At 37.1% G+C, this 20935-nt stretch overlaps 1 protein-coding gene across 1 annotated transcript in view; it reads left to right on the top strand.

Annotated features, from left to right (window-relative positions):
* Window positions 1–20108, top strand: part of RP1 (RP1 axonemal microtubule associated) — a 198362-nt gene extending 178254 nt beyond the window's left edge. Inside the window, exons 16-18 of the mRNA XM_053208184.1 lie at window positions 325–502; window positions 15723–15854; window positions 16527–20108. Of these exons, the coding sequence (XP_053064159.1) occupies window positions 325–502; window positions 15723–15854; window positions 16527–16543 (327 nt within the window). The 3' untranslated portion in view covers window positions 16544–20108. The remainder of the gene's footprint in view (window positions 1–324; window positions 503–15722; window positions 15855–16526) is intronic.
* Window positions 20109–20935: the final 827 nt, after the last annotated feature.

Here is a 20935-nt window from a genome sequence, read left to right as displayed (position 1 = left end):
TCACATCTTAGTACTCTCTGTTTACCAATAGTTTAGTAACTCTGAAATGAAACACAGCATACAATGCACTCTCCTTCATTGAAGCTCCTTGGTTACTCGGAGCCTTTTGTCTAGGGCATATGCCCTTGCCTCAGCCAAACACACGGTCTCATTTCTGGATCCACGGAACAAGGTGAGGTGCATAGCTCAGGATATGCGAAAGGTTCTGTATTCATCCCGAGGTTGGAAAATGAAGCAAAATTATATTCTTGTCAAATGACTGGTTTTAAATTCTGCCCTTTGGTATTTGCTTACATTCATGAAATCATGTTATATTGATCACAGGGTACAGGAGATACTGACTGTCATTTTAAAATTAAGAAGAACTTGGAAAATGCATCTGTAAGCCTGGAATCTACGAAAAGCCCGGGGTTATTTGTTGGACTTGAGTCAGACGGACAGGCAAAACCAGTTATTTATACCAAGAATGGGAATGTTTTCTTCTATCCACAAGTCGTCAAATGTATGTTTACTTTGAAATGTTTCCATTTTGGTTTGCTTTGTGATAGTTTCGTGTCTGATAATTTCATCACATTTTTACTAAGCAGATCTCTGCTAATTAGCCTTTTTTGTAAGTTGCTGTTATTCTAGAAGCAGTGAAAAAAATTATGAAGATCACTTAACCCAAATTTTCAGATAGTTAATGTTAGATACAGAGTTTTTGCTATATTAAGCTCCTTTGTAGTTTTAAAATTTGTTTGTACATTTGCACGTGTGTGTGTTTGTGTGTGTGTGTATATGTGTATTTTGTTATTTAATGGTATCTCCATGTGCACTGTGAGGAAATGGATCTGTTAGAAATATTCTCAGTTTCATTGCTATTAATTTTTAATGCTCACTGTATAAAATGAGATAGAAAAAAGATCATTACAAATGGGATTTGAATTAAAAATAGGATTTGGGGGAAAAAGTACAAGGATAGGACAGAAATGTGAATGTTTTGAAACTGGTTTCTCTCCTAAGTTCAGATTCCCTAGCTAATTGAAGTGGGGATCTGAGGACTTTATTTAAACAGTTTAAGCTTAGAATGTATTTGCTGGAACACAAAGGCCAGTGAGGTAACTCCATTGTGTTCTTAAATTATCTGCAAATTTAGTTTGCTGTCTAATTTTTGCCTGATGTAGTCCCATGGACTTTGGCTTAATCTAGATTTTCTTAGTCAGTCTGACTCTTCTTTAACTTCTCTTTGCTTCTCAAAGTCTACATGTGTATCTCCCTATAAGATACATTACCATATATGTGTCATATATGTGTTATGATTATATATATATATAATCTTCTTTATATATATAAATATATATATAAATATATATAAATATATTTATATATATATATATATATATATATATATATATATATATATATATATATATATATATAAAATATCCTGTTGAAGATAGTTGAAGTAAGAGCTTGACTTAACATGATGATATATCTGGCCCTGTTCTTTGTGCTGTCTGCGTCAATTCCTTCTCAGCCTTTAGTTGCCATATTTCAAGTTTTGCAAATTGTTGGACTAGTACACCTTAACTTACTGTCATCCGCATCGCCACTCCCTCCACCCTCTGTTTTTCCACAGACTGGCACAGAGTGGCACTCCTACTCAACAAAATGGGTTTGCCATCTGTCTCTGGCCCTCTGCAGGGAAACAGATGACTTGAGGGAAAGCAGGAGCGTACAGGCTGGAGTGGAAGAAAAAGTAGTGTGAAACAGCTAGTAGGGGACACCGACCGTGACGGAAGAGCACAGGAAGAAAGGGGGGAACAGTGAGGAAGAGATGAGAGGGCAGAGGTAGCAATAATTGGAAAAAAGATGAGTACTAGCACAAATAATTTGTGGCAACACATGAGAGAGAGAATTAAAGGCCGTGTCTCTCAACCTAAGATATTGGTACCGGTAGAAAAGAAGTCGTTCCTTTTTGCAGGCATTACAGTGTAGTTCTCTTACTAGAGCACGGATGATTTCTTCTCTCTGTTTACCAGCTGTATGCTCTTAGGTAAGCCGACTAACTTTAGGCAGCTGTGTCTGTGTAACTGGGACAACAGTAATACCTTCCCTGTCTCCCCAGTGAAGCTGGTGGGGTCAAGCAAGTAAATGCACAGGAAAGTCCTTGTTTCAGTAATAGTACCTAGCATTTGTAGTCGGTTATTTTATGCCACACACTGAGAAACATGGGTTATATAGTTTAGTCTCACTTTGGAAAATAGATATATTATTTCTTGTGGTCTTTTGAAACTTCACTTTTATATTTGATAATGTGTTTGAAAACGCATTGATTGTAAATGAACTTTAAGAGCTTATAGCCAGTAGGGCTGACACTAATTCTTCTGATGCTACACTGATTAACCTGGTTGATAGACATCGGTAATCTGTTTATATAATTTCTTTTTCCCCTTTATTATTTTTATTATATGGATAATGCATGTAATTGTGGAAAATTTTGAAAATATACTCATGTAGAAATCTATCTGAGATAAAAACTATTTACATTTTTATGTATATTTTTTCATGTTTTTTTTCTGTGAAAGTGTGTGTTGGATATATTTACTTTCTCTAAGTATACTGAAAGTATATTTTTAGCAAGATATAGGGCTTCTGTCTATATATATATATATATACGCTTCTGTATATATATACATATATATACATATGTATATATGTATATATATGTATATACATATATGTATATACATATATGTATATACATATATGTATATATATGTATATATATAACAATTTTTTCTGCTTTTTTACTTAAAGATATCGTTGTCATCAATACTTAGATTTATACCATATTTTCAAGTGATTTTTATTAATGCCTTTACTACAAATTATTTAACCAGTCCTTTAATGTTGGATATTTTGTGGTTTAATTTTTTATTCTTATAAACAATGTTGAGATGATCATTCATGTACATACCTAGTTTTGCACTGATCTGAAATTTTTTCTTAGCATAAATTACCAGAAGTGGAATTGTGCATTCAATTTCAGTGACAATAGACTTCTTTTAAATCTGAATGCCCCAGGGTGACTCTAGCAGTCTCAGAAATGAGAAACCTGTTTGGCTCTCATTAACCCTGTGGGGTATTGCCTACGGGCTCCTGTCTATCCTGGATATACCGAAGGGTTCCTCTTGCCCTACTTTGGGCTGTCACTTAGCAGTCTGAGATCTTACAAGTCATTCTTACTAGATGCAAATTCCTGTGATCAACAAGCTGTTCCTATCTGGATTAACACGTGGAGAAAATAATGGAATTTTGTCTGTTGACTAGATTACGGAAGTTCTAAGTGAATGCTGGACTTTTATTGCAAGTACCTCTTCCACTTAAAAACAATGAATGGAGGATTTTCAAACATAGTGTGAAGTTATCGACTTCAGCTCTATCAAGATTGCTACCCCTGAAGGGCTTGTTCCAAGGATTCTGGATTTTCAAATTAAAAGGAAACTTAAAATTCTTTTTTTTTTCTAAATTTTTTTTAATGTTTATTTCTGACAGAGAGAGGGAGACAGAATATGAGCAGGGGAGGGGAAGAGAGAGAGAGAGGGAGACACAGAATGGAAGCAGGCTTCAGGCTCTGAGCTGTCAGCACAGAGCCTGATGCGAGGCTCGAACCCACGAACTGTGAGATCATGACCTGAGCTGAAGTCAGACCTTAACTGACTGAGCCACCCAGGAGCCCCGGAAACTTAAATTTTTAGCCTCATACCTTCTCACTGATTATTTTCAACCTGTAAAAGTGACTGTAATACCACTTTGCATTGATGTGATGTTATAGCCCAGTACATTATGTATCACTCATTATGTATCTTGTCATTGTATGAGAATTCGAGAGCCAGGATAGAGACATGGACAAGTGAGGGGTAAGATTCTCTCTCTCAGAGATTCAGTAGGAAGAAGCAATTAATAGAATTAAAGGCAGAGAACCCATTTTGTAGGAAGTGGTATTAATATGTATGAAGACGCGTGTTGATATGGCCTTCAAGCAGGAATCCTTAGAACATTAGTACAAGTTAGCTGACCTTTTGTGGCCTTGGCTAAAATCTTCAGGGTTCACGTTATCTTGAGGTAGTGTGTTCTATATTCTGTATGTTACCTGTTAGTATTCACAGAATCTGGGAAAAAGTTGATACTGAAAGTTTGCCTAAGTAGTTCTCTCTCCCCACTGTTGTAGATGCCCAGATTGACCAAGAAATTCTCATTGATCCAGGGAATCTCATCACCAGTATCATAAATTGTCAACATTTGTATAGAAGTAGAGTATTCCCAGAAATGCTAACCCTAATGATATTATTTCTGTGAATGGGATTAGTTTCTTTATTAGTCTTTCTGTTGCTTCATTATTAGTGTATAAGAATGCAACTGATTTCTGTACATTGATTTTGTATCCTGCAACTTTGCTGAATTCATGTATCAGTTCTAGCAGACTTTTGGTGGAGTCTATCGCTTTCCCATGTATAATATCATGTCATCTGCAAAAAGTGAAAGCTTGACTTCATCTTTGCCAATTTTGATGCCTTTGAGTTCCTTTTGTTGTCTGATTGCAGATGCTAGCACTTCCAACACTATGTTAAACAACAGCGGTGAGAGTGGACATCCCTGTCGTGTTCCTGATCTCAGGGGGAAAGCTCTCAGTTTTTTCCCATTGAGTATGATATTAGCTGTAGGCTTTTCATAAATGGCTTTTATGATGTTTAAGTATGTTCCTTCTATTCCGACTTTCTTGAGGGTTTTTATTAAGAAAGGATGCTGAATTTTGTCAAATGCTTTTTCTGCATTGATTGACAGGATCATATGGTTCTTATCTTTTCTTTTATTAATGTGATGTATCACGTTGATTGATTTGCGAATGTTGAACCAGCCTTGCATCCCAGGAATGAATCCCACTTGATCATGGTGAATAGTTTTTTTTTATAAGCTGTTGAATTCAATTTGCTAGTATCTTATTGAGAATTTTGGCATCCATATTCATCAGGGATATTGGCCTGTAGTTCTCTTTTTTTTAATGGGTCTCTGTCTGGTTTAGGAATCAAAGTAATACTGGCTTCATAGAATGAGTCTGGAAGTTTTCCTTCCCATTCTATTTTTTGGAATAGCTTGAGAAGGATAGGTATTATCTCTGCTTTAAATGTCTGGTAGAATTCCCCAGGGAAGCCATCTGGTCCTGGACTCTTATTTGTTGGGAGATTTTTGATAACTGATTCCATTTCTTCGCTGGTTATGGGTCTGTTCAAGCTTTCTATTTCCTCCTGATTGAGTTTTGGAAGTGTGTGGGTGCTTAGGAATTTGTCCATTTCTTCCAGGTTGTCCAGATTGTTGGCATATAATTTTTCATAGTATTCCCTGATAGTTGCTTGTATCTCTGAGGGATTGGTTGTAATCATTCCATTTTCATTCATGATTTTATCTATTTGGGTCATCTCCCTTTTCTTTTTGAGAAGTCTGGCTAGAGGTTTATCAATTTTGTTTGTTTTTTCAAAAAATCGACTCTTGGTTTCATTGATCTACTCTACAGTTTTTTTAGATTCTATATTGTTTATTTCTGCTCTGATCTTTATTATTTCTCTTTTTCTGCTGGGTTTGGGGTGTCTTTGCTGCTCTGCTTCTATTTCCTTTAGGTGTGCTGTTAGATTTTGTATTTGGGAATTTTCTTGTTTCTTGAGATAGGCCTGGATTGCAATGTATTTTCCTCTCAGGACTGCCTTCGCTGCATCCCAAAGCTTTTGGATTGTTGTATTTTCATTTTTGTTTGTTTCTATATATTTTTTAATTTCTTCTCTAATTGCCTGGTTGACCCATTCATTCTTTAGTAGGGTGTTCTTTAACCTCCATGCTTTTGGAGTTTTTCCAGACTTTTTCCTGTGGTTGATTTCAAGCTTCATAGCATTGTGGTCTGAAAGTATGCATGGTATGATCTCAATTCTTGTATACTTATGAAGGGCTGTTTTGTGACCCAGTATATGATCTATCTTGGAGAATGTTCCATGTGCACTCAAGAAGAAAGAATATTCTGTTGCTTTGGGATGCAGAGTTCTAAATATATCTGTCAAATCCATCTGATCCAATGTATCATTCAGGGCCCTTGTTTCTTTATTGACCATGTGTCTAGATGATCTATCCATTGTTGTAAGTGGAGTATTAAAGTCACCTGCAATTACCACATTCTTGTCAATAAGGTTGCTTATGTTTGTGAGTAATTGTTTTATATTTTGGGGGGCTCCCGTATTCGGTGCATAGACATTTATAATTGTTAGTTCTTCTTGATGGATAGACCCTGTAATTATTATATAATGCCCTTCTTTATCTCTTGTTACAGCCTTTAATTTAAAGTCTAGTTTGTCTGATATAAGTATGGCTACTCCAGCTTTCTTTTGACTTCCAGTGGCATGATAAATAGTTCTCCATCCCCTCACTTTCAATCTGAAAGTGTCCTCAGGTCTAAAATGAGTCTCTTGTAGACAGCAAATAGATGGGTCTTGTTTTTTTTGTCCATTCTGATACCCTATGTCTTTTGGTTGGCGCATTTAGTCCATTTACATTCAGTGTTACTATAGAAAGATATGGGTTTAGAGTCACTGTGATGTCTGTAGGTTTCATGCTTGTAGCGATGTCTCTGGTACTTTGTCTCACAGGATCCCCCTTAGGATCTCTTGTAGGGCTGGTTTAGTGGTGATGAATTCCTTCAGTTTTTGTTTGTTTGGGAAGACCTTTATCTCTCCTTCTATTCTAAATGACAGATTTGCTGGATAGAGGATTCTCGGCTGCGTATTTTTTCTATTCATCTCATTGAAGATTTCCTGCCATTCCTTTCTGGCCTGCCAAGTTTCAGTAGAGAGATCCGTCACTAGTCTTATTGGTCTCCCTTTATGTGTTAGAGCACGTTTGTCCCTCGCTGCTTTCAGATTTCTCTCTTTATCCTTGTATTTTGCCAGTTTCACTATGATATGTTGTGCAGAAGATTGATTCAAGTTATGTCTGAAGGGAGTTCTCTGTGCCTCTTGGATTTCAATGCCTTTTTCCTTCCCCAGATCAGGGAAGTTCTCAGCTGTTATTTCTTCAAGTACACCTTCAGCACCTTTCCCTCTCTCTTCCTCGTCTGGAATACCAATTATGTGTAGATTATTTCTCTTTAGTGCATCACTTAGTTCTCTAATTTTCTCCTCATACTCCTGGATTTTTTTATCTCTCTTATTCTCAGCTTCTTCTTTTTCCATAATTTTATCTTCTAGTTCACCTATTCTCTCCTCTGCCCCTTCAATCTGAGCCATGGTCATCTCCATTTTATTTTGCAGCTCATTAATAGCCTTTTTTAGCTCCTCCTGGCTGTTCCTTAGTCTCTTGATCTCTGTAAAAGTAGATTCTCTGCTGTCCTTTATACTGTTTTCAAGCCCAGCGATTAATTTTATGACTATTATTCTAAATTCACTTTCTGTTATATTGTTTAAATCCTTTTTGATCAGTTCATTAGCTGTCGTTATTTCCTGGAGATTCTTTTCAGGGGAATTCTTCCGTTTTGTCATTTTGGATAGTCCCTGGAGTGGTGCGGGACTATGGGGCACTTCCCCTGTGCTGTCTTGAATAACTTGCATTGGTGGGCGGGGCGCAGTCAGACCTGATGTCTGTCCCCGGCCCACCGCTGGGGCCACAGTCAGACTGGTGTGTGCCTTCTCTTCCCCTCTCGTAGGGGCGGGATTCACTGTGGGGTGGTGTGGCCCGTCTGGGCTACTTGCACGCTGCCAGGCTTGTGGTGCTGGGGATCTGGCATATTAGCTGGGGTGGATCGGCGGGTGCACAGGGGTGAGACGGGCAGGCTCAGCTCGCTTTTCCTTCGGAGATCCGCTTCGGGAGGGGCCCCTCTTCCGTGGGCCTTTTGTCTACGCTTGGCTCCTGAGAATCTGTTCTGCTAGTCTCCTGGCGATTTTCTGGGTTATTTAGGCAGGTGTGGGTGGAATCTAAGTGATCCGCAGGACGCGGTGATCCCAGAGTCTTCCTATGCCGCCATCTTCCCAGAAGCTGACCATGATATTATTTCTGAATATACTGAGGCAACTTCCTGTGTTAATGCTGGTTATATTGCTTTGGAAATTTTATTGAAGCATCATGAATCCTAGGAATTCTGAGGAAAGGTATGGAAGCACTGACATTTATTCAAAATGCCTTTCTAGTAATACTTCCTCGTTTTCATAAGACAAGAACCACAGTGTTGAAGAAATCCATGTGTGTAGCACTTGCCTTTTGGCTTCCACGTCAAGTTTGTATTTTCCCCACCCAGGACTATAATGAAAAATGTAGCTGCAGAATTCATTGCAACAGTTCCTTTGCAGGATTGATTTGGACTCTAATTAATCATTAGACTATGCACATTTTAACAAAAGAAAGCACAAAGAATGGCTGCTGTACAAAGGCTCATGTTTGCTATACTCGTATGTACCATTGAAAAATCTGTTTTGTGGGCTATTTGTCTTTACTTTTACCCATGTTTTCCCTTACTTTTCTGGGTAGTACTGAATTTGCTGCCATATCAGATAAACAAAGGTATAACAAAAAATTTAGAGAACAGTGTGAGATAATAGAAAATATATTGGTCTCTGCCACTCCCCGCCTCCCCCCCCCCCCTCTGGTTCCTGCACAGAACTCCTAGAACCCTTGTAAATTCTGAAGTCCTGAGAGCACTAAGAGTGTCTTTTGTTCTAATGAGGCAAGTCTGGGTGGGTCCCTGGATGGCTCCTGGGTGGGAGCTGGTCACCAGAAAGAGCCTGTCAGGATTAGAATCTTTGGTGTTTTTAATTTCATTTCCCCACTCTTCAGAGACAGGAGAGGAGCTAGAAATGGAGGTAATAATTGATCATGCCTATATGAGAAAGCCTCCCTAAAATCCCAATAGTATGGGGTTTGGGGAGCTTCCAGGTTAATGAACACATATATGTACTGGGAGGGTGAGGCACCCCACTCAGTGGAGACAGAAGCTCCTGCACTCTGGGCCCTCCCAGACATTGCCCTATATATCTTTTCATCTGGCTTAACCTCTGTTTTGTCATATGTAAATAAGAATAAAAACATTGAGTTACAGTAAGAACTTTTAGTGTGAGTCTATGAACCTTTTGAAATTGAGTAAACATATTTTGAGTAAATAATTTGTAGACAAATACACATAAGTGTGCATTTAAGGTGGGAACAAGCTCATTCATGACCTTTAGGTTTTCAGAGGGAACCATGACTCAAAAAGTGTTAAGCAACTCTCTTAGAGAGTTTTTAAAAATTTTTAAATATTTATTTTTGAGAGAGAAAACAAGCGAGGGTGGGGAGGGGGCAGAGAGAGAGAGAGAGAGAGAGAGAGAGACAGATGGACACATAATCTGAAGCAGGCTTCAGGATCCGATAGCTATCCGAGCTATCAGCACAGAGCCCGAGGCCAGGCTCAAACTCACAAACCACGAGGTGATGACCTGAGCTGAAGTCTGGACGCTTTACCGACTGAGACACCCAGGTGCTCCTTAGAGTTTTGTGGTGAGCAGCAGAATGTTTACTTAAAAGTAATATATTCTAACTAGAATATATATATTTCACAGAATCTGGGATTCATATATCCCATATATGATAGATTGAGCCTGCTGTATACCAAGCATAACAACAAATACCCCTTAAAACTGTTGAGTCTTGTTTGTATTTCAGTACAGATATAGAGAAGCCCAGCTCCATGCCTTTTTTTTTAAAACATTAATGTTTCTTCATAGAAGGTAGAGTTGAAATTTTCAGGTACTCCTAGCAATCAGGGACTTGTGCAGGGGAAGAGATCATTTTAGGAAGATCATAGTAAGGTTACATTTCAGGAGACTTATGTGAAGACTCTCCTGTGGGGAAGGTACCTGTTGTCCCCAAGCATGTACCCCTGAATGCTGGGCCCTGACCTCCTTAGAAGCCCGTGTGCTTGAAGGACGTGTATTTATATACTGGTTGGTCTGGCAGGGCTCACAGTCATATGGAGGTCATTGCTCTGCCCTACGATGACACTCTTGTTGACTGATTCACCTACCAAACAGCTAGAGGTTTGAAAGTAAAGCAGGGTAGGGAGGCTCACAGGCTCTGAGATGCACTATCAGTTGTTCACATCCCGGTTAGGCCTCTTGCTAGCTGTGCGCTCTCATAGCACTTGTACCAAACGTCCATTCTCTGTAAAATAAGGATGAGGAGTGCCTCACAGTGCTGGTGTGTGAATTACATGAGTTAACATCTGTAGGATGCTTATCATCGTGCCTGGTACTCAGTAAGCACTATACAAGTGTTTGTGGTTATGATGATGATTATTTTTTTCATGTTTATTTTTGAAGGAGAGAGAGAGATAGAGCACAAGCAGGGGAGGGACAGAGAAGAGGGAGACACAGGATCCAAAGCAGGCTCTAGGCTCTGAGCTGTCAGCACAGAGCCCAACGTGGGGCTCGAACCCATGAACCGTGAGATGATGATCTGAGCTGAAGTTGGCACTTAACCAGCTGAGCCACCGAGGCGCCCCTGTGGTTATGATTATAAAGAAAGGAAAAGCTTCTCATGGTGAATTGTTTTCAGCCATATTTTCTTAACAGTTGTTCTTTAAGAATGGTTTAAGGTTTACAGAAAAATTGTGGGTAAGGTATAGAGATTTTCCATATACTTCCTGCCTACCACGTGCATAGCCTCCCCCATCAACATTCTCCACCAGATGGTATGTTTATTACAATTGATGAACCCACATTAACACATCATAATTACTTAGAGTTCATAGTTAACATTTTGGTTCCCTCTTGGTATTGTACATTCTCTGGGTTTGGACAAATGTATAATGACATATATCCATCAATATAATATCTAAAGAATATTTTCAATGACTTACAAATCCTTACATTAGTTGATTTTTGTTTCTTTTTTTTTTAAGGTTTCCACAATTATTTATATAGTTCCATAAAATGTAGTTGCAGCTTTTATAAGTATTAATGGAGCTTTTTTTTAATATGAAATTTATTGTCAAATTGGTTTCCATACAACACCCAGTGCTCTTCCCAAAAGGTGCCCTCCTTAATACCCATCATCCACCCTAACCTCCCTCCCACCCCCCATCAACCCTCAGTTTGTTCTCAGTTTTTAAGAGTCTCTTATGCTTTAGCTGTCTCCCTCTCTAACTTCTTTTTTTTCCCTTCCCCTCCCCATGGTCTTCTGTTAAGTTTCTCAGGATCCACATAAGAGTGAAAACATATGGTATCTGTCTTTCACATTAGTTGATTTTTGAATGTTGAACCAGTCTTGCATACCTGGGATAGATCCCACTTGGACTTGTTCTATTAATCTTTTTTTTATAAATTGTTGGATTCAATTTGCTAATATTTTGTTGAGGATTTTTTCATCTATGTTCATCAGAAGTATTGGTCTGTAGTTTTGTCTTGTGATGTCTTTGTTTGGTTTTTGGTATTAGGGCAATCCTGACCTCGTAGAATGAGTTAGGAAATATTTCCTTTTTTTTCTATCCACTGTAAGAGATTGTAGAGAATTGGTGTAATTTCTCCTTTAAATTTTTTGGTGTAAAATTCACCAGTGAATTTGTTTGAGCCAGGTGTTTTCTGTTTTAGAAGATTATTAAATATTGATTTAGTCTCTTCAATAGATTTAAGACCATCCATTTTTTCTATTTCTTCTTGTGTGAGTTTTGGCAAATTGTTAGATTTCCAGGAATTAGTCCATTTCATCTAGGTTATCAAACTTGAGATCATAGAATTGTTGATAGTATTCCTTTATAACCTTTTAATGTCCATAGGATCTGTAGTGATGTCATCTGTTTCATTTCTAATGTTAGTAATTTGTGTTCTTTCATCTTTTTTTTTTTTCTTAGTCTGACAAGAGACTTACTAATTTTATTGATCATTTCAAAGAATCAGAGTTTGGTACATTGATTTTCTCTATTGATGTCCTGTTTTCAGTTTCATTAGTTTCTGATCTGATTCATCATGGTGTATTTTTTATAACTTAGAATTGATGGATTCTTGGGGAGTTATCTTCTCATTCCCTCGTGTAATCACTTAGGACAAATCATATAACTTCTCTGTAACTTGGTTTCTTTGTCTATAATTTGGTTAGAATTTGGTTTAATTAATGGTGTCTTGAGGATTTATAATAAAAAGTCATTGTTCCTACTGCCATTTAGTTGAAATAGTTGGCTTGTGCAGCAAAACATATTTATTCTCTTGATCATGAATTTACATTCACAGTACTATGAACTCTATACATAGGAGAAAGTGTGAAGAGATTTGATTTCATATGCTTACATAGTCAGTTATTACACTGAGCCCATGGAGAAGGTTCTCAATGGATTATTTGGAAGTGTGTTCAATCCCATTGTTCCAGACAATAAACCCCACGCTTATAATTCCACATAATAACAACACAGTGTTCTTGGAGTTTCTTAGGGAATGTTGGATCAGTATAACTTGTGACTTTCTATTAGCTAACTTTCTTTCCTTTCCTTTCCTTTCCTTTCCTTTCCTTTCCTTTCCTTTCCTTTCCTTTCCTTTCCTTTCCTTTCCTTTCCTTTCTTTCCTTTCTTTCCTTCCTTCCTTCCTTCCTTCCTTCCTTCCTTCCTTCCTTCCTTCCTTCCTTCCTTCCTTCCTTCCTTCTTTCTTGAGCATGCCAGTGGGGGAGAGGGGCAGAGGGAGAAAGAGAAAGAATCTTAAGCAGGCTCCATGCTCAGCGTGGGATCAGCTTGATCCAACAACCCAGGGGTCATGACCTGTGCTGAAATCAAGACTCATATACTCAGCCGACTGAGCCACCCAGGCACCCCTCCATTAACCTTAATACACTGTTTCTTTTTTAGAACACTTAAGTAACAGTGAACTGGGTATATTCCAGTTTTATAAGTATCATAACTGAGACTTAAGTTATGCCTAAAGTTTGCCACTTCTTACTCAAATTCCAGTCTGGTTTGATGGTATTAGCCACCTTCTGTATTCAAACCATGAGGCTTGGGTATCAGTAACTTGAAAAAAAATTCAGGACTGAAGATATGGTTCAGATGTTAATTTTTTATTATAATATGAGGAATCTCCTTCAGGTTTAAGTCTTATGGAAGTTTTTATTAGAGTATGTTTGGAAAATTCATTTTCACTTCATACTAATCTTCTAAGATCATTCAAGTTTCAGAATACAAGTGAATACTGTCATATACCTGATCATCAGATTCTGAATGTGTACATTATGATCTTATGTAGAAGAATATGGCAAAAACATATTTCATATAATAAAATATATTTTATAGATTGAAATATATATGCCATAAGAGCATGACACATTGCTATTGTGTTTTAGCGTATTTTGCCTTTTTTGTTTTATTTATTTATTTATTTAAACAAATTTTAAGGTTTATTTATTTTTGAGAGAGAGAAAGAGAGAGACAGACCATGAGCTGGGGAAAGACAGAGAGAGAGAGAGAGGGAGGGAGACACAGAGTCCAAAGCAGGCTCCGGGCTCTGAGCTGTCAGCACAGAGGCCGATGCGGGGCTGGAACTCATGAACCGCGAGATTGTGACCTGAGCTGAAGTAGGACACTTAACCAGCTGAGCCACCCAGGTACCCCTATTTTGCCTTTTTTAAATAGCTGGTATTCAGTGAACCAAAATGTTTGTACTAGTTCACTTTTTGTAGTTAGAGCCTTTCTGTCTGGTTGATCTTGATGCTACCAAACTGTTGGGTATACTGAGATGCTATCTGAAATGAGCAAATTAATCAGTCAATCCCAGCTATCAATAATACATACCTTCTGGTACGATTGCCAGCTAGACAGTCCTGTTTCTTTCACCTTTATCACAGGTTTGATTTTATGTTTGATAAATTTCCACACTCCTGTTTAAATTGTGAACGTGAGACAGAGAGAGCACACCGGTAAGAGTTACCGCAATTCAGAGTAGGCTGTGAATCCACTGGATGGCTGTTTGGTACCTGGGTTTTGGACCTCCAGCTGTGACCCACGTGGCCCCAAGGCAAGATGGGCAGTGTTCTGTACAGAAGGACAGGACCATCCTAGATGACGTATCCGGAAAATGTCGTCTAGATCCTAGGTTTCCTACTATTAAGACAACTGTTGTGTTTATAAAAATTTGACATTCGTTTTGAAGATGAGGTAGAATCTTGAAAAGCCAGTGTGGGAGAATTGAGGTAAGAAATGCTTATTCCTGTTTCAGAGTCTGCTTAGGCTCACTGTTGTACAGCCCTTTCTGTGCGAGGCACCTGTGCATGCGTTGTACATTACAGCACTCAGCGATATATAGCAGAGGTCATTGTTCATGTGTTCTCCTCCTGGGCTGTGACCTCATCAGTGTCAAAGCCGCGTGTTATGCATTGATTTATTCTTATGCTTATGGCAGTGACTGGGGGAGAGTTTATTTTCTCTTTGTAAATCTTGGATTTTTACATTATTTGTAAATAATGTAGTCCCTTAATTATGGGTCCCTTAATGGACCATAAGAAAATGGATGCTATGTATATTATATTTAGGAATCTTTTTTATTTCTTTTCTGTAAGTGTCCATTTACCCTCAGTGGACATATTTCTAGTTATTTCTGATCTTCTTTTTAATATTTCAAAGTTCCTTTGTTAGCATCAATCTCCAGTGTCTAAGCATTGCATTGTAAATAAACCATATGGAAAACCTTATGTTTTCCAGAGTTTGGTGTTTAAAAGATGATTATTGCCTGAAATTATATCATATGATATCAAATAATTATAAGGTTATTTATGACAATATAATCATGGGCAGTTCTTCAGATACCAGTGTTGTGTAGTCAGTGCCATGACTCCATGTGTTTTAGTGTTGCTGATTTCTGTTAACCGTACTTATGAGAGCATTGCGCCTTCTCATGCTAGCATATGTCTTACGGGTCATCTTAAATTGTTGGCTGTAATTGTGGTATTAAGACGTAGCTGCTATTATTTATTAATGTGTAGAATCAGACATCTGTATAATTTTTTGTTGCTGATGAGGTCTCATCTATGGCTGATGCCTAAAAATGAAACACAAACAACTCAAACTTTGAAATCCTAAACACAAATAGCACTTAGGAACATATGCTATAAAATTGGAGTTATTATTCAGGTAGACTAGAGATACCTATTCCTGAACAAAATACCAGAACACTTGCTTCTAAATGAAAGGCAGAAAAATAGCTAATGTTTTCTTCATTTATATGTGTGTGTGCATATATTTATATATATGTATGTACATATATACATATATATTTATTTGATATATTTCTATGATTTTCATATTTTAGTAAGGTAACAGGAAGTATTATTTGAATCATGTTTTAGTCAGTTTCCCCTTCTGAGGAAGGCAAAGTACCAAATTGTCAAAGGAGTTTCTGTTTAGAATCCATAAGAAAAACATCTTGAATAAGTTATTTGATTCATACTGTGGTGTTAAATTATTGCTTGGATTTACAAATCAGTGAATAAATTTTATAGGAATACCATTCATGCACAGCCTGCTGCTAAGAATAAAAAGTCATTTTCTGGTAAGTATGTAATGCAGAGTGAAAAGATTTGACTAGGCATTGAAATGGAGACAATAGCAAAACTGAAACTTGCATAGCTGAACATATGGTGAGTTTTCTGAGAAAAAACAAGTGATTTTGAGAGGATGGCATCTTTTAAAATCTTAATTTCAGTTGGCAGAGAAAACCCAATGGGTATGTCAGCAACACCCAGCCAAGAGGAGGAAAAGATCCATGAGACAAAAAATCGGCAAGAAACACCAGCAGCATTTGAGGCCAAGTGTTCCTTACTTTCTTCAACTGCAAGTAAGCAACAGCTTTTTCCCCCTTCTTTTGGGTTGTTTGTCTGCACTGCTTCTTTGTGGCCACCTCAGGAAGAGCATCATATTATTTTTAAAATATAGGTTACATTATTGCACATGAACTTGCTTTTGAGCTGTTATCTTGCTTTTTTTATGTTTTGGTTTTATATTGCAAAGAATACATATATGTGAAAATGTGTTCATTTCTTTATCTTGAATTTAATATTCATCCATAACAATGACTTGGTAAGAAGAAATTATTAAATTATGACATTGTACTGGGCTATCACATACCAAACATTTTATGCATATATTTTATGAATAACGGCAAATGCTCACCAAAGTCTAAGTAACAATAAAAATAATCTCTTCTGTTTCACTGATGAAGAAACTGAGGCATGAATAAAGTACTGTAGGTCTCAGAGTTTTGAATTTTTAGTTTCTTTCTTGCCCTTAAATGTATTACTTTCTCTCTGATTGGGAAGTATAATGAATGATATCTGACAAATTCTGTGCATCAGAAGCTAGTAATCTTTGGGTAAAATGAAATACTGGACTGATGTCTCTGGCCTTTTTTTTTTTTAATCCCATCTTGAGAGTCAGATAAATTGCAGTGTTACCTTTTAAAAAGCGCTTTTTGAAAATTAGTAATTGGGTGTGCTCTCTTTTCTTTCAGAGAGTAACAGAAAATAGATGTCTCTTGCTGACAACCTTATGATGCTATCACATCAAGCAGAGGGAAGAAAAATTAGCCTTTCGATTCTTGCTGTTGGAACAGGCCCAGTTTTATATTTCCGTGTCGTATCATGAATCCCTGGAACAGTGTGACAAATCTCACACTGCATGAGAAACATGTGCTTAGTTAAAATTTTTCACAGAAGGAAAACTCAATCTTGTGTCAGGAAGTAATGGCACCTAAATCTGGGATGGCCACCTCAAGTAAAATTTGACTTGGTTGAAAATAACATACTAGCTGAAATCCCTAGAAATAGATACTTTTTTTATGAGTAACAAAATGCTGAAGAGGAAAACTTCTACATATCTTATGAATATTTGTGTCTTCTGGCGAAAACATCTTTGAAATGTTACCGTTGTTAAATGTTTTTAAATTTAAGGTGTACCATGTGTTGATTTAATATTTTTATATATCGCACTATACAATAGATATATAATACATGCAATATGCAACAGTGCACCTCCATCACAGTGTGTAATTATATATTTCTTTTTTGGAATGAGAATAATTGAGATCTAGTGTATTCATAATTTTAGTGTTTATAACACAATATTGTCACCTATAGTCACTATACCTTAGATCTTCATGTCTTATTTACATACTAGTTGCAAATTTGTATCCTTGAACATCTCTTCTGTTCCCACCCCTGAACTCCAAGCCCTTGGTAACTACCATTTTACTTTCTGTTTTTATAACTTGAGCTTTTTTTTAGTTTCCACATATACAGGATCTCAGAAAGTATTTATCTTTGTCTGACTTATCTCACTTGGCATAATTTTCTCAAGGTCTATCCATGTTGTTGCAAACGGAAGGATTTCCTTCTTATGGCTTTCACATCTTCCTTACCCGTTGAAATGCTGCTGGGCACTTAGATTGTTTCCATATCTTGGGTACTATGAATAATGCTGCAATAAACATGGAAGTGCATATATCTCTTCAGTATCCTGTTTTCATTTCCTTTGGATACATACTCAGAAGTGGAGTTGCTGGATCATATGGTAGTTCTATTTTTAATTTTTTGAGGAATCTCCATGCTGTTTGCCATTGTGGTGCTACCAGCTTAAACACCAGTGGTGCACAAGGGCTCCCTTTTCTCCATATCCTCCTCAACACTTAATCTCTTGTTTTCTTGATGATAGCCATTCTTACTCGTATGAGGTGATATCTCATTGGTCTTGATTTGAATTTTCCTGATGATTAGTGATATTGACCATCTTTCCATATACGTGTTAGCCATTTGAATATTTTTTGGAAAAATGTCTATTCTTCTGTCCATTTTGTAATCAGATTGTTTTTCTGTTTTTGAGTGGTATCAGTTCTTTGTATATTTTGGATATTAACCCCTTATTTGATACCATTGTTAAATTTTTAAGGATTGGGAGGTATAAGTTTTAGAATAAAGCTAGAAAGATTGAGTAATTTTCAAAAATGATGAAATTAGACCTCATGATAAATATAAACTTTTTCAAGTCATTCTTTCATGTAATGAATTATCAAATAGGAATTTTGTGCTTACCAAATGTCAGATGTCAGGCAATACAGTGATAGACAAAACAGACTCAGTCTCTGACTTCTTGGAGTTTACACTTCATCGAGCCAGGTAAATATTAAACAATCACACAAAAATATAAAGTTAAAAACTGATACATGAGATGTGGGAAACATTCAGGGCATGCTAGACACAAAACAAAATTTCAGTTATTAATTCATTTATAAAAAGACTTGCAAGTCCTTTTTTTGTTTGTTTGAAGTTTTTATTTAAATTCCAGTTAGTTAACATACAGTATGATATTAGTTTCAGGTGTACAATATATTGATTCAACATGTCCATACCCCACCTGGTACTCATCACAACAAGTGCACTCCTCTGATAAAGGGTTAGTATTCAAAATATATAAAGAATTTATAGAACTCAACACTCCAAACATGAACTATACAATGAAAGAGTGGGCAGAATATATGAACGTTTTTCCAAAGAAGACATACAGATGGCCAACACACACATGAAAATATGCTCAACGTAACTCATCATCAGGGAAATACAAATCAAAACTACAATGAGGTATCGTCTTACACCTGTCAGAAGGGCTAACATCAACAACACAAGAAGCAGGTATTGGCAAGGAGAGAGGGGAACCCTCTTGCACTATTGGTGGGAATGCAAACTGGTGTGACCACTCTGGAAAAGCGTATGGAGGTTCCTCAAAAACTTAAAAGTAGAACTAGCCTGTGATACAGCAATTGCACTACTAGGTATTTACCCAAAGAATACAAAAATACTGATTCAAAGGGATACATGCACCCCAATGTTTATAGCAGCGTTATCTCCAATAACCAAATTATAGGAACAGCCCTATTGTCCATCAACTGATGAGTGCATAAAGGAGGATAAAGAAGAGCATATGTGTATCCACACATACACACAATGGAATATTACAATACTACTCAGCCATCAAAAAGAATGAAATCTTGCCATTTGCAGCAACCTGGATGGAGCTAGAGACTATTATGCTAAGAAAAATAAGACAGTCAGAGAAAGACAAATACCATATGACTTCACTCATGTGTGGAATTTTAGAAACAAAACAAATGAGTAAAGGGGAAAAAAGGAGAGAGAGGGAAAACAAGAAAAGGACTCTTAACTGTAGAGAATAAACTGATGGTTACCAGAATGGAGGTGGGGGGAATGGGTTAGGTAGGTGTAAGTCCTTTGTTGTAGTTAATGGTGATATAGGAGAAATGGAGAGTGGGCCAAAAACTGAGAAAAGGGAGACTGAACTTCATTTGTTAATGCGCTATTTAAGTCACTGACATGGCACAGACACTGGACATGAAATCCTGGAAATTCAGATGGTAAAGCTCTCCTAATGCAAATGCCGTTTGCAAAATCCCCGTGATTTGTTTGAATGCTGCCTTCGCGGATTGTAGTAGAAATGGCTTTTATACGTCGATGACTTTAATAGGAAAAAATATCTTCACGTATGACTATTACCTAGAAGGTTCCCATTCATTACTGAGTAATGAAATCACAACTGTCTTCTTTCTACCTCTCAAACATCCGTAGTACTTAAAAGGTGTTTCTTGCCAGAAATACCTTCCTTTTGGTTTTGCAATTTAGCTGTCATGCTAGATGGATTTGGGTTACATTAGCCATTCATATTAAAATATATGTTAGTTGGAAAATAATTCAGCAAAGTTATTTCATGTTTTAAAGGTATCAAAAGCAACTATCCGCTCCTGAAGAATGAGATTATGGTTGTCAGTCTACTCCAGGATAGGGCAAGTTTTAAAGAGTTTGAGGATTAGGTATTATAGATAAAATAAACCTGTCCTCTGTATTCAAGACGCTTGCTTATTAAAAAGAAAATGGATGTTTTTCTCATCTACATCAGAGAGAGACAGAGATTTAGAACTTCTAAAACTACATATTCAATAGATAGTACTTTTTTTGTAGTAAATAGAGGTGTAAGGCCATTAAATTTGCAAGATTTTCCTTTAGGGCTAAGTTGAATTTTAATATTAGTTTTGTTAGGGAAGGGGGACGTTTTGAGGAAGGAATTTTACTTTTTTTAAAAAGAAATTTAAAAGTTACGGTAACTTTCAAATATACACAAAAATAGAATGGAATAATGACTTCCCACGTACCCACTGCCCAGATTCAACAGTTACCACCATATGACCAGTCTTGTTTTAGTTATGATCCTTCACATTGTGTCCCACGTTGCCCCCCTTGGATTATAGCAAATCTAAGGCACCATATCATTTCTTCCATAAGCACTTTGGAAATTTGTATTTTAGTAGTTATTAAAATATTTGGGAATATAAATTGCTTCCACATAAGTTTGGAAACATTGCATCTAAAAACATTTGAACCAAAAAGAGAAGCTTTACAATTGGATGTTCTGAACTGAAATTGTCCTTAGAAATCTTCAATGTGACTTATTTTTATGAATGAGAAAACTGAGGCTCGGGAAGATAAATGTGGTTGAAGTCTTCCCTCCAAATTGAGGGCAACCCACCCATTCTGTCCATGAGAATTTGAGCATTGCAGTATGTGCAGCCACAGCAGTCCTTAGTCAGCCGCTGGCGTCTCACTGCTGTTACTGAGCAAGGCCTAATCTGTGCCAAAGTCTCAGCCATAGCATTTACTTTCTTGTTTTAAAATTAAAAAAAAATTAATATTTATTTATTTTTGAGAGAGCCTGAATGGGGGAGGGGCAGAAAGAGAGGGAGACACAGAATCTGAAGCAGGCTCCAGGCTCTGAGCTGTCGGCACAGCCCAATGCAAGGCTCAGACTCACAAGCAGAGAGATCATGACCTGAGCCAAAGTCATAAGCTTAACCAACTG

The sequence above is a fragment of the Acinonyx jubatus genome, chromosome F2 (assembly GCF_027475565.1).
Source record: "Acinonyx jubatus isolate Ajub_Pintada_27869175 chromosome F2, VMU_Ajub_asm_v1.0, whole genome shotgun sequence".
NCBI classification, from domain to species: domain Eukaryota; kingdom Metazoa; phylum Chordata; class Mammalia; order Carnivora; family Felidae; genus Acinonyx; species Acinonyx jubatus.
The sequence above is the reverse complement of the archived record's forward strand: the minus strand, read 5'-3'. Positions and strand labels throughout refer to the sequence as shown.